General features: G+C 47.4%; 1 protein-coding gene across 10 annotated transcripts in view; it reads right to left on the reverse strand.

The window, feature by feature from the left end:
- The window catches only part of CADPS (calcium dependent secretion activator), a 212,558-nt gene that overhangs the window by 120,884 nt on the left and 79,344 nt on the right, over positions 1 to 12,330 (reverse strand). For all 10 annotated transcript variants that reach the window (XM_086755865.1, XM_086755861.1, XM_086755864.1 and 7 more), the window contains exon 6: positions 9,993 to 10,114. In XM_086755865.1, coding sequence (XP_086611991.1) covers positions 9,993 to 10,114 — 122 coding nt within the window. The remainder of the gene's footprint in view (positions 1 to 9,992; positions 10,115 to 12,330) is intronic.

A 12,330-nucleotide genomic window follows, 5' to 3' on the forward strand; every position in this document is an offset into this window, starting at 1 on the left:
GTTATCCAAAAGGTGAACAGAGACGGCACGTTCTTAAAGCACCACGCTCCTCCTGGCAGCACATAAGGATTTCTTCCAACCTCCAGCATTTCACAGACTGTCCGTTTTTTGTTTCCACTGCTGAGACACGATGTAAGTGTCACGCACGCAGACACCATCTTGCCTAACATCATGCAGCCGGCAGTACCAGACAGCTGATAAAAGGCACCATCTCTCCTTCCAGGAGCTGCAACTCCCACATCCTCAAACTGGCTACGAAAACACTACGACTGCCGGCTGAGAGAGAAATATGTCTAGGAGAGCATCACATCTGCGTCTGAGCGCGCAAGGTGCAGAAGGAATAGGGTAAAGCTGACGGAGACTGCAGCAAAGCAAAACCTGTGAAGGTCTGCTCTCGATCTGCTGGTGGCTCACAAGCAGTCCCCACAGACCCTGTTCCCGTGCCAGCACCGTGTCACTCGGCTGCCAGGGCACCGCAGCCAAGAGGAGACGCTGAGGCCGATGGCGCAGCTTTAGGAACCCAAAAAAAGGATGAGCTTTGCTAGACAGAAAATGCAGAGCTTGATTTCTGTTTCCTGAGCATAGCTGATACACAGGGTGAGCATCACGGGGAAGCTGTAAGGAGGGATGGGAGATGGATTTCATCGCATAATAGCTATTCACGGCCACGAGATGGCATTCCTGCCCCAGAGATGTCCCTGTGCCACGCCTGAACCCAGCCCAGCCTCACCCCCTGCGCCCAGGACCACGCACCCCTCCCAGCTGCCTCTCCCTTGTGCTGTACTGCGGGCATCCCGCGGGGGTGTGGGTAAGGATTTATGGCAATGCCATTCACCACAATCCTCGAAAATAAGTAGTGTGATTACTTAGCATGATTTAAACGACGGCTGCTTTTCAAAGGCCCTGTGCTCTCGCTTAATGCTGATACTACAATTAGAGAAGAAAAGCTCAGCAGGAGGAAATGGAAACGTAAGCCCAGCAACCTTTTACTGGGAGATTGGAACTGAAAGAATAATCGCTTTTACAACGGTTACCTACTGTATGCACTTTATCAGCGTTTCTGCGCTGGACACAGCACAAGTTAGAGTTTCATTCACAAAATAGGTCTCCGTGCATTTACTATGTGTGGTTGTTACCACTTCTTGTATAAGGTGACTGTGATGGCACACACATGCTGTGATGCCACACACATGCTAATCAAAGTTTGCTTTGGCCAAAGATGCTCCACTGAACCAGTCGCAGAGCTGCTCACTTCATAGAACCATTATTTCATTCAGATGTGGTTAATCACTGCTATCAAATCTTATCACCCTGGAAGAAAACACAACGGCAAAGGACTGCAGCTAGGTGAGGCCTGGTTATGATTCAGACTTTCTAAGGTCATGCACTGCCAGCTATACAGAAACTCAGTGTCACACAAGCATAGATCACGCAAAAGGAGACAGAAACCCTCTGCCTGAAAATACAGATTGTTGGTTTTGTGCCAACGTAGTCTAGACTGTCCTTTATAAAATTCCGTAGAGAAGAGCAGTGAAGCATTTTCTAAATCTAGACAGAGCAGAAAATGGCACAAGGTACTCTTCCAAAATCAGCTAGAGAGAGGAACAAGAGGTGTGAGACTGTCTCTTGTAGTTCTGCAACCACTCACATTTTTGCTGCCCTATATTTTTCTAAGCCAGGATCCAGGACAGGAAGCTCAGATCCAGCCAGACACTAGGGATGGGGTTTATCTTGCCTAACTTCTGATGGCTATAAGCAAAGTCATCCTGGCATCTCCTGGGTCAGTGGAGATGAGTGGGCACTTCCAACAGATGATGCCTATCCAGCCACCTCAGTTATGAGCATTTTCTCTGCTGTGAAACAGAAGCATTGGTCTACTTTCATGGACAGGGAACCCAAAGTAAGGACTGAGTCAGCCACCAGTTCACCGGACACACAGCCACTGAGAAGGGCTGGAGCAAACACACTAACACCATGCCCTTTGTTTCTGTGGGAGATCCATTCCTAGACATCCATTTTGTATCTCTGGCCTGACAAAGATAGCGGGACTCTGCAATCCCTGACCTGCAGGATTCACCCTTCCTTCAGCAACCATCAGGGGCTGGTGAGCCCTCTTTCCACATCCTGACAGATCCCGCAGCACCAGTGACTGTGTGCAGCTGGGATCGCCCTTCTCACCTCCTCTAAGCCACGGCATGGGAGTTGTTGCAGGTGCTCTCAGTTTTATTTACTTGCAAGGCCTTTTGGCAAAGGTGTGAAAGACCAGTGAGCTGGGCAAGACACTCCTATGTGCTGTGTCCTGCCTTTCATGGACTTTTTCAATCTGAAACACCTTGGAGTTGCTCTGGAATGGGTTCAAGAAAATGCTGCTGTGTCTCTCTGCACTCTGACCACGTTCGCAAGCTCCTCTCTCCACGACTGTGCCTTGTCCTCTTTGCCCACGTAGCGACAACAGCACATAGCTCCCTTTAAGTGCTTTCGCACATAGTGCTGCTGTTCTCTGGGAGACCTAGCACATTCACAAAGGCAATGGGCCTCCCTACCTTCATTACACAGAAAGGACAACCAAAATGTTGAGAAGTCACTGTCAACATTGGCCTTCCCATTAAACCATTTCCTCTGTCCAGGCGGGAGCAGGCATAGCGCCATTTCCTTAAAGCATGCACTCTAACTCCCTACGCTGCTTTGCAATCAGTAACAGCAGTACCCCTCATTAAATAATAATGTGCACTACTTGTACAGAGCACTTGATAAATAAACTAACAACTGGGCACTTTTCACATGTCTCATCCCCTCCCCTTCCCTCAGCAAGTGACGTGCAGAACTTGCACTAAGGCATGGCTTAATTCTTTTTAAAACACCTACCATGAGCATTAAACAAGACGACTGACTGTATCCCAGGACTTCTGTTTTGCAGTCCTCCTCTTAATTTAGCACTATTTCAGATCACTGAATCTCAATCTCATTTCAATGGCCTTTTGGTCTTTACTATCCCATCTTAAGGCTGCATGCATAGGAGTGACGAAGCAGACGGGTGTCGATGAAAATCGCCTTGGGCATCATCACACCTTCTGGAATACTTAAATTTGAATGTATGTGCTATCACAGGAATACATAATTCCCAAGTGCATAGGAACACTCAAGAAATTAGACAGCTGGCGAGAAGAGAGACATTCATCTGTGAAAGAGAAGGTGCATGAGCTCAACCCTTACTAGACACCAGAGAATCCATGCGAAAGTAATGCTATGTATGCCCTAAAGGTCAGGGAAAACACAGCCAGAGCTTTCACTTACTTGATACCAGAGAACCCAACCACAAGAGAGAACTCCATGGATACAAAGCGTTCATGATTCTTCAACACAGTTTCTAGTGTAATATTTACAGGATAGGAGAGAGGAGGGACTGCACATGTGCCCTTTGGAGCAGGTCCATACCTGGCATCACCGCGCAGTCCCAGCAGACTGTTGCACTGCTGTCCAGGGAGCTGCATCACGGCAACGCGGCCGTCTGAGCGATACACGGGGCCAGGGAATCCCTATGGAGCCTTGCCTTTATTCTAGGGAAAAACTCAGCTGCTTAATCTAAAGCAGGTTTTTTTCTGGCCTTCCGTGGTCCCCAGGGCAGCAGCTGAGCCGTCCAGGAATCACTTCTGCAGAGCAGCTAGGAGGAAGCATCAGAAGATGTTCTGAATTTCTAATTAAAAAGGCCACTAAATCACTTGCGTGAAGACTTCCCATAATAGATCACAGGCCTGCACCTGGGTAATAACTTTTCAGTGCATTTTTTGCTGTGCTTAATGACTTGTCCACAGCCTCCACTTTCAAAGATGGGAATAGCACAGCATAAATCTCAGGAGCATTATGGAAATACTATCACACGCACAAAAGGGGATGTGAAGAGCAGGTCAGACTGAACTAACAGCTGAAACCTTCAGGTGCAAAGCCATGCACAGTCTCACCAGAAAACTGGCTCCTAGAGATGTGAAACAGCTAAATAGAAATCTTGTGTAAGGGATTTGGACACCACTTTATATCCTTCAGCCCTAGACAGATGAGCTAAAAGCAGCTACCCTGAAGTTCCTGTCCCTGTCATTGTCATCCCTTAGCCTAGCAGCATCATGAGCTCAAAACATCCACATCATGATCGCAGAGAGCAAAGCTGAAGATCTCTCCTGGAAGACAATTCCCTATCAGATGCCTTGGGGCAGACTGACTCTGCTCAGACCCTCAGCCCAGGGACAAGGGCCGTATCCCAGCAGTGACAGTGCCTGATGTTAGCTGTATCCAGGGCTCAGTCACCTACTCTGACACATTCATAAGGCTCCTGGAGGTTTCCTAAGGAAAAAGAGCTGTGAACATCTGCACAGCTGCAAAACAAAATCATGCAACTAGAAAGGCAAGTCAATCAGTCTGGGTAATTAAGACAGCTTATATTTAATGCTGAAGCCAACTAGAAGACAAAGGAGGAAAAAAAAAAAAGAAAAAAAAGCATCTATCTCCTAAAATTTCCTTTTGCTTCATTTTTTACCCAGCGTTAGGAATTCTGCTTACACAGGGCTTAGCTAGGCATGCAAACCTAAATACGAACAACCGCTTAAAACCGTGTAGCCACCCAGGCCTTCTGCCTGAGCTTCACCATGGGCTGACACCTCTGCAACACAGCAACAGCTCTGAGCATAGCACGGCCTCAGAGCACACAAGTGATGTTGGGAAGTCTAAGGCGGCTGACTCTGCTGCCTGTCTGCAGAGCCCGCAGGGCTGCCACAGCAGCCAGGAGAGCAGTGCCACAGGCTCTGGGCAGCCTCCTGGACTGCAGAACCACACGTGTCTGGAAGTGACCTACCAGGCATGGCACCAGCTTCTGTGCTGAGCGATACACAACATGAACTATGGGCTAAGGTCTGCTCCCACTCACATCAGTATAAACCCCTTCAGTTCAGTGGAGTTAAATTTGTTCTACAGGCTATGGAATATTTATGTGTAATTTATACATGCAAGCTCATCTCAAAAGGACCTTTCTCATTTTGCCACAGGGAAGTGTTCACAGCATCTCCCAACTAACCGTGGCAGCAAAACACTGGCTGCAACACAACGCTCTTATCACGCTCCTACTCTGTGCAAAGCCGCTGAGCATCGCTTCAAACTCCAGGGCCTGAGGCAGGCGATTCCTGAATTAAAAGACCAGACTTTCCCCTTCTGCAAAGAGAGAGAGGGCATCCCTGCTCGCCAGCCTCCCTTCCCTCTGCTGCTCAGTGTCCACCTCCCAGAAGGAGACGGCCACCACAGGTGCTGAGAAGGATGCTATGGAGTTCCTGTCCCTCTTCGCAGTAGGATCTGATGGATCCGGCACAGCAATTTGAAACTAAGACCCCAGCTGAATGACAAGCTTGGTTTGCTGTAGGGATTTAAACAAGGGCAGCCTGTCACAGCAGAGATAAGCAGCTGAGTTGCCAGAGCACCTTGAAAAGCAAATCAGGGAGCAGCATCAGGAATGAGCACAAAGATAAAACAGGGCACCCCTGTCTCCTAGCACAGTGGCTAAGGGAACAGAAATGGAGAGCTTTTAAAGTTTACCAAAGACATGACTTTATCAAGAGTGAATTTCTGGAGAGGGCAAGAGGATCAAGCTCTTGGTCACGACACACAACATAAAAATTGACATGGAGTCAAATGAGACCCATTGAGTGTCCTCTCTCCAGCACTGTCCTACAGCACATGCTCAAGAAAACTGCATAGAAAAAAATGCCAGGCAATAAACAGTGATCTTTTCTCCTTCAAAAATAATAAACTCCATCCTCAGTTCTCATACTCTGAGCTACTACATGACCCCTGCACCAGGACTGAAGAGGCTGCTCTGCGAGGGGGGATACCACCTCAGAATGAAGCCACCTCCAGAGTCAGCGGAACAGCCCACGCCTCTGCCCCTTCTTGGGCATTCCAGAATGCCCAGACAGGCTGGCCAGATTCTCCCCCAACCAGTTATTCACTGCTTCTAACCCAAATGGTTCAGCTGAATTCAGTGCAGCTGCACCTGATTTTCACTCCTGTGAGCTGGGGAGAATGAGACTCATCTGCATGCTGAAATATGTCCAGGTGAACATACAGTGTTTATGCACAAGGCACATAGGACCTTGCTGTTGTTTGAGTCTCTTTGTTTTCTTTTGTTCTGCTCACGTCAGAGAAAGACAATATGATAAGAAGCCCATGAGCACTGCTACAAGCACAGGTCACTGAATATACCCACCAGCCTCTTTAGAGACTGCAGGACAGGGGTGTTGCAGCTGGACCTTTTGTGCTATTCCCAGACCCCTCACCAGCCTTGTTCTCAGGCCGTGCAAACAGCAGCATTACTAATGCAGCTCCTGGAAGGGCAGTGTTGGAGACGCACAGAGCCACATCACCCTTCGTGCTTTGCAGAGAGCAGACATCAGGCCATAAAACCCTCAAAGATCTGCAAGAATACGATTCCAGCATGAAAAGCAGTTAAAATCCCGCTTGCACTGGGATTTGGGATATTTTGTAGAGGCATCTGCGGGTTAGGGCATAATACAAAGGCATTTTGTGTTATACAATACAATACAAAGTTCTTACACAACTTATTAAAAGCACTACTAATAACACACTGCAAGCCTGATCTGAAATAACCCTTGCTATTTCAGGTCTGGCTTTCTCTAGAACTGTGCCATCCCTCATACCCACGCTGAGGCAGATAATCTTCACATGAAAGGACCGGGCTTAAAATGTCAGGAATTCAACGTGGAGCCTGAGAAGGAAAAAAGATGACCAGTATTTACTGCCGTCCTGAAAGCCACGCTTGTCGCACACAACTCATCTGATCGCTCAGTACGCGTGGCTGCCTCCTTCAAGATCAACAGACAAGATTCAAGCTCCAAAGTCAATCAGATGCTTTCAAGCATCTTATTCGCAAAAACCTGCTGGTTTTGCACCAGGGAAAGCCAGGTGAGCCTCTCACACAACCAGACGAGCACTTCTGGAAATCCTTCCCAACTGAGAAATTGCCTTGGTCCATGAGGGGTGCAGAGCCCAGGTTAGCACCCCTGCACGGCACCGAGCTGAAGAGCAGCCCCTGCTACGGGTGTGCTGTGCCTTCGGTGTTTTAACTGAGGGCTGGCGTTTCAAGGACATGTGAGAACACAGTGAACAACTCCATGAGTCATTCTTAGGTAAAAAGATGTCCTACAAGGTTGTGTGGCCTCGTGACACTCTCCTCTCCACTCCCCAGGACACAGGGCTGTCATTAAAAAGAGGAAGTTTCCCAGTGAATCTTACTGTTCAAATGTAATTTTCTTTCCTTGACGTGTATGAGAAAATTAGTCTTTTGTAGTCTGCATAACCTCAAGAATGATGGTAAAAGTGAATTTCAGGCAGTTTGAAGAGTTACAGTTTAATCTGAGAAAACACTGCCTGCTTCCAGAACTGTTGTTCTGCAAGCAGACACTTAACCTGCGCTTCTATTTTTTGAGCCTCTGAGACGTAAAAGTTTTGGGATGTACAGGAGTAACCTGCTTCAGTACTTGCACTTTTGTAGTGCCAAGGCTCAGAATCACCGCAGCGTGCTCCTCAACCCCAGGCCAGGCAGCATCCCCTGCCAAAGCACACAAACCTGGGACGCCTGGGGAGCGAGCTCCCCTGGAGAGCAATCCAGCGTGCTTTTGCTGATCTAGTTCTTTATCAATGAGTATCCTGCTTACAATAAAAAGTACACAAGCAAACACAGCGTGAAAGACCTTGGTGAGAGCCACGTCAGCACTAAAAAGATGCTCCAGAAGGCTGTTTTGGCTGACCAGGGATCTTTTGTCTGTAAGGCAGCACAGATCAAAAACGCACCAAGAACTTGTCTAAGCTGTTTCTATCACCGCCGTCATCACCGGAGTACCTGAGGGCCTTCAGGTCTTGCATTAAGCAACATGACAAACATGTCACATCTGGTTCATTCTCTCTTTTCTTCTCTTCTGAAGAGGAGAATGTAAGTGCAGTAAATCGCTTTCATCAGGCTTTGGTTTTCCCTGCCTGAGCTGTTGTGTCTGGGAGGGGAAACAAGGTGAAAGCAGCACTTCTAAAGGCAGTGAAGAAAAAAGGACAAGCTTTCTGTGACGGTCTCTGGTTTCTGTGCAAGGTTATTTTAGAGCCTTGGCTTGGGCAGTCTTTGGTTTTGGAAGTAAAACATCCGAGGATCCTCCAGGAACGCAACTGTCAAACCCACTCCCCTCCTAAGGCATTTCCCTAGATACTAGCCCAAGCGATAGATCGACCCAGAAGACTTCAAGCCTGACTTGCACCTCTATGGGAAGCCAGTGCAGAGAGGGGATGAGTGCAACGGACTTGCGTAACTCATATCATGCCGCAGCATTCAGTGTTGGCTGCATTTTCCTGAGGGCTTGATGGCTTCATGCCCAGACACTGTACATTTCATTATGATAAAAAGACCCATTCAATTAAAGAGCTCACTCCTGCAGCCCTTATTTTCAAAACAACACTTGTATAAATGCTCCTACGGTTATCAGCAAGAAGGCTTGTGCAAGGAAGGACAGACCCTTTGAGCAAAAGCGGGATGAACAGACCAAGCTAAACAAGCACGTGTAACCCAGCAGAAGTGTGCTTTTTAGTACGAGTAGTAGTAATTTCCCCTAAATCAAGCCCAACTTTCTCCACTGAAGCAATAAAAACACCTAAAATAGTGACAACCGCAGGTTCTTATGGAAATTTTCTCCCAAGCACAGCTCTCCTACTTCCTTCTCTGAAGCAAATTTCAAAGCGTTTTGAAAAGTAAGCCAGGCGGCAGCACTTTCCCTGATTGGGAATATTGTTTTTAAACCGCTTACTGCAGATTCCTGCTCTTCCAGTACAGCGCAGCATGAAAGGCATCAGCAGTTTCTGTGCCTCTGCGGGAGGACAACCACCGAAGGAAGGCAGCCTGCCTTCGGCTCTGCTCTCCTCCCGCCTGCATCCGCTGGCCTTGAACTGTTTGCCTGCAGTGCTCGTGCACACCCATGTAACGCAGCTGCGTGGTTTTGGCTTTCCTTCCACGAGCTTGGGAAGCTCCTGGTAAAATGCCGTGGGGGATCGGTCACTTGGAGGGAACAGGATATGGGAACAGAGAGGGAATATCCCAACAGCATCCCCTCTGCATTGCTCCCCACTGCCGGAGGAGGCTTCATGTCACCTTGGCAATTCTCCATTGTGAGGAAGCATACCCAGAATTTCATTTAAGTGTGAAATCTCTGCAGTGAAACAGAGAAAAATTGCCTCAAATCCATACGGATAGTGTTTCAAGTTAACTAATCCCACTAATCGGAAAGGAAATAAGCCATTCATCATTTTCTCCTTCCAAATTAACAAAGATCAATCACTAATAGCAGGCTTATAACAACACCTGGGGAAAATAAAAAAAACCAAGCATGGTGCCAAGGCTGGGGATTTGGGGACCAGGTCCAAGAGGACAGAACAAGACTCTGCCCTTGAACTGGACCAGGCCAGAGTGGCCTTAGATAAAGCTTTAACTGAGTGACTTGAAGCTGTCCCCACTCTTCTCTTCCACTTCTGTCTTTGGCTGCTGGAGCATGTCCTCACCAGCTGTTTCCTTTTCTCATAGGACCACTGAAACCCTGACAGGGAAGATGAGCTTATGTACCTACACGATGGCACTGGTTCAGGTGGACACTCAGACAAGTATTTATCTAAGCACATGCTTAACTCCATCCCTATTTAGCAAAGTACTTACGCATAGACACAAAATTATGTCTCTATGGCTACAAGAGACATAAGCCTGTCATTAACACTTTTTTTTTTCCTTAGTCAGGGCTTTGAGCCATTCTTAGTCGCAGGATGACGCTCTGCATACGTGGAAAGCCACGCTTCTCCTCTGCTTCTCAGAGTCCCCCCTAGCCAGAGCTATCTGCAGAGGCTCAGCAGTGCACAGATGGGGTGGAGGAGAGCATGGTGGAGAGAGCAAAAGTCAAAGCAAGACTTACGTTGGCTTTGAGGCTTCAGCCTGGTCAGTCTGCAGCTTCTCCCCACCTTCGACTTCCATGGTGCAGTACACAATACGGTTGGGGGCCAGCGACTTCAGACCCTGCACCTCCATGATGACAACCTATGGGGCAAAGAAAGAGGAGAGTCAGAGGAGCAGCCTCCTTCGGACCTCGCTCTGGCTGCTGAACCTGCGGGGTCAGCCAGCACTGGGGTCCTCCATGTGCTGCTGGATGTTCATGGTGGCAGGTGGGCAGGGACGGTGGCACTGCCCAGGTGAGTGGGGTCTGTATGAAGACCAGGAGTTCTCTCTCTGATTGCACATGAGTTTGTTGAAGCCTTCAGGTGCCCAGGGCTGTACCAAGCTTGAGGAGGTGGGTTTCATAGACATAGTCCTGCCACACCTGCAAGTGCCTCAATATGTGAAATCTAGAAAAAACCACAGTTACTCAGCTTGTGCCAAAAGCCTGTTTTCAAGATTAATCATAGAATGGTTTGGGTTCAACCCTTGAAGATTATCTAGCCCAACCCCCCTGTTGTTGGCAGGGACATCTTTCACCAGATCAGGTCGCTCAGAGCCCCAACCAACCTGACCTTAAACACTTCCAGGGATGGGACATCTAAGGCTTCTCTGGGCAACCTGTTCCAGTATCTCACCACCCTCATCATAAACATTTTCTTCCTTATATTCAATCTAAATCTGCTCTCTTTCAGTTTAAACCTGTTGCCCCTTGTCTTATCCTCTTTACTAGCCCTGGTAAAAAGTCTTTCTCCATCTTTGTTATAAGAAATCTTTCTTATTAAGAAACCACCATCTAAGTTTCTTGTAGGTAATTACTTTTTTTTTTTAAAAGGTCATTAATCGTGTTAACAACATACCTTAAACATTTCTACATAAAACACAGCAGGAGTTTCTGCTTGTGTTTTATTACAGCTGTCTATTAAATAAATATACAGGGGTTTAAAATTCCTCTTCTCAGGTCTTCTGAGCTGTCCTTGCACTGAGGATTCCTTCCCTGGCACACAGAGCTCCACAGACCCTCTGATGAGCACACATTTTTGGTCAAAGCTCTCTTGCAGCAAGAGTTTAATGCACAGAGCACTGCACAGACCTGCCAGCTCCTGAAGTCAGTGCTTCACTGAGCTTCTGCTTCCCACTGGATGGGGTTCAGCTGGAGCAAAGCATTTGAGACATCCTGTTGTAAGAGTGAGTCCCTTCATCCACATCTATACACACTGCACAGCCTCTTCCAACAGAGAGGTCTACTGCTTTGTGATAGTTCCCTGCTCCTCCACACGGGAACACTCAGAAGTCAGGCTTTATTTGATGCTGCTGTTGCAGGCACCGTCTCTGGGTTCACAGCTCTATTTTAAAATAAGACTGAACTGAATATTATAAAGATGGTTTCAGACATCTAATGAGTTAAACTCTAAGACCGGACAACCAGCGTTGTTAAGTTTTGCATAGGCATGATATATATAACAAGACCCCTGAAGAAGAGAAATAAATGGGAAAGAATACAAAAATAGAATTTTCTGATTTTTCTGCATCCTACATTTTTGACCCATCCTGGTAGTTGCTTTGACAATGTAACATAAACCCACTCACTGACAGACAACAATTCTGTATGGGTGATGATGACTCCTTGGAGCAAATATCTTGCCTAGACTGCAAATATGTTTGCACAGAACCATTAAGTTGACGAAAACAGCTACTGCAGCAACACTGCTTCCAGGACCGAGACAGTGTGTGTCAGAGGTAACGGCGGGTCCCGGCAGCACCCTGCCTTCCCCTGGGCTGTACAGACAAACTGCTCGACAGCGCACTGAGCAGAAAGCCAGCGCTCCATGCAAAGCAAAGAGCAAGCCAGCAAAGCACAGTATTTCCACACAAATGGCAAACCAATCTGTTGGGTGCATTCAAACCCCAGCCATTGTTAACAATTCTCCAGAGAGGAAGCAAGGCTTTTAGGGAAATACAGCAACACTCCTAACTGGCAATAATTAAACAGACTGACGTTTATGGTGCTGTATTTCTGTACTGGTTTCGAGGACAATACAGGCTCAGGGTTACTGGGGTACACTCAGTAACAAGCCGCATGAAGAGGTCAGTTTATGATGCAGATTTCTGAGCTATTTGATACATCAGCAGGAAACACCAGACAGTTTATCTCACACAGTTTGTTCCAACAAGATGGTGAGACATCAGAAAGGACACGGCGTTTGACCACAGGCAAAGCTTCTGGTAACTCAGAAAGGAGCCATTCCTCATGTAGATCAGAAAGTGATTTCTACTGAACTCTCTCCATCTAACTTAGGTTTGAACTGAGCAGAAGTCAG

This window comes from Chlamydotis macqueenii, chromosome 10 (assembly GCF_036417535.1).
Source record: "Chlamydotis macqueenii isolate bChlMac1 chromosome 10, bChlMac1.mat, whole genome shotgun sequence".
NCBI classification, from domain to species: Eukaryota; Metazoa; Chordata; class Aves; order Otidiformes; family Otididae; genus Chlamydotis; species Chlamydotis macqueenii.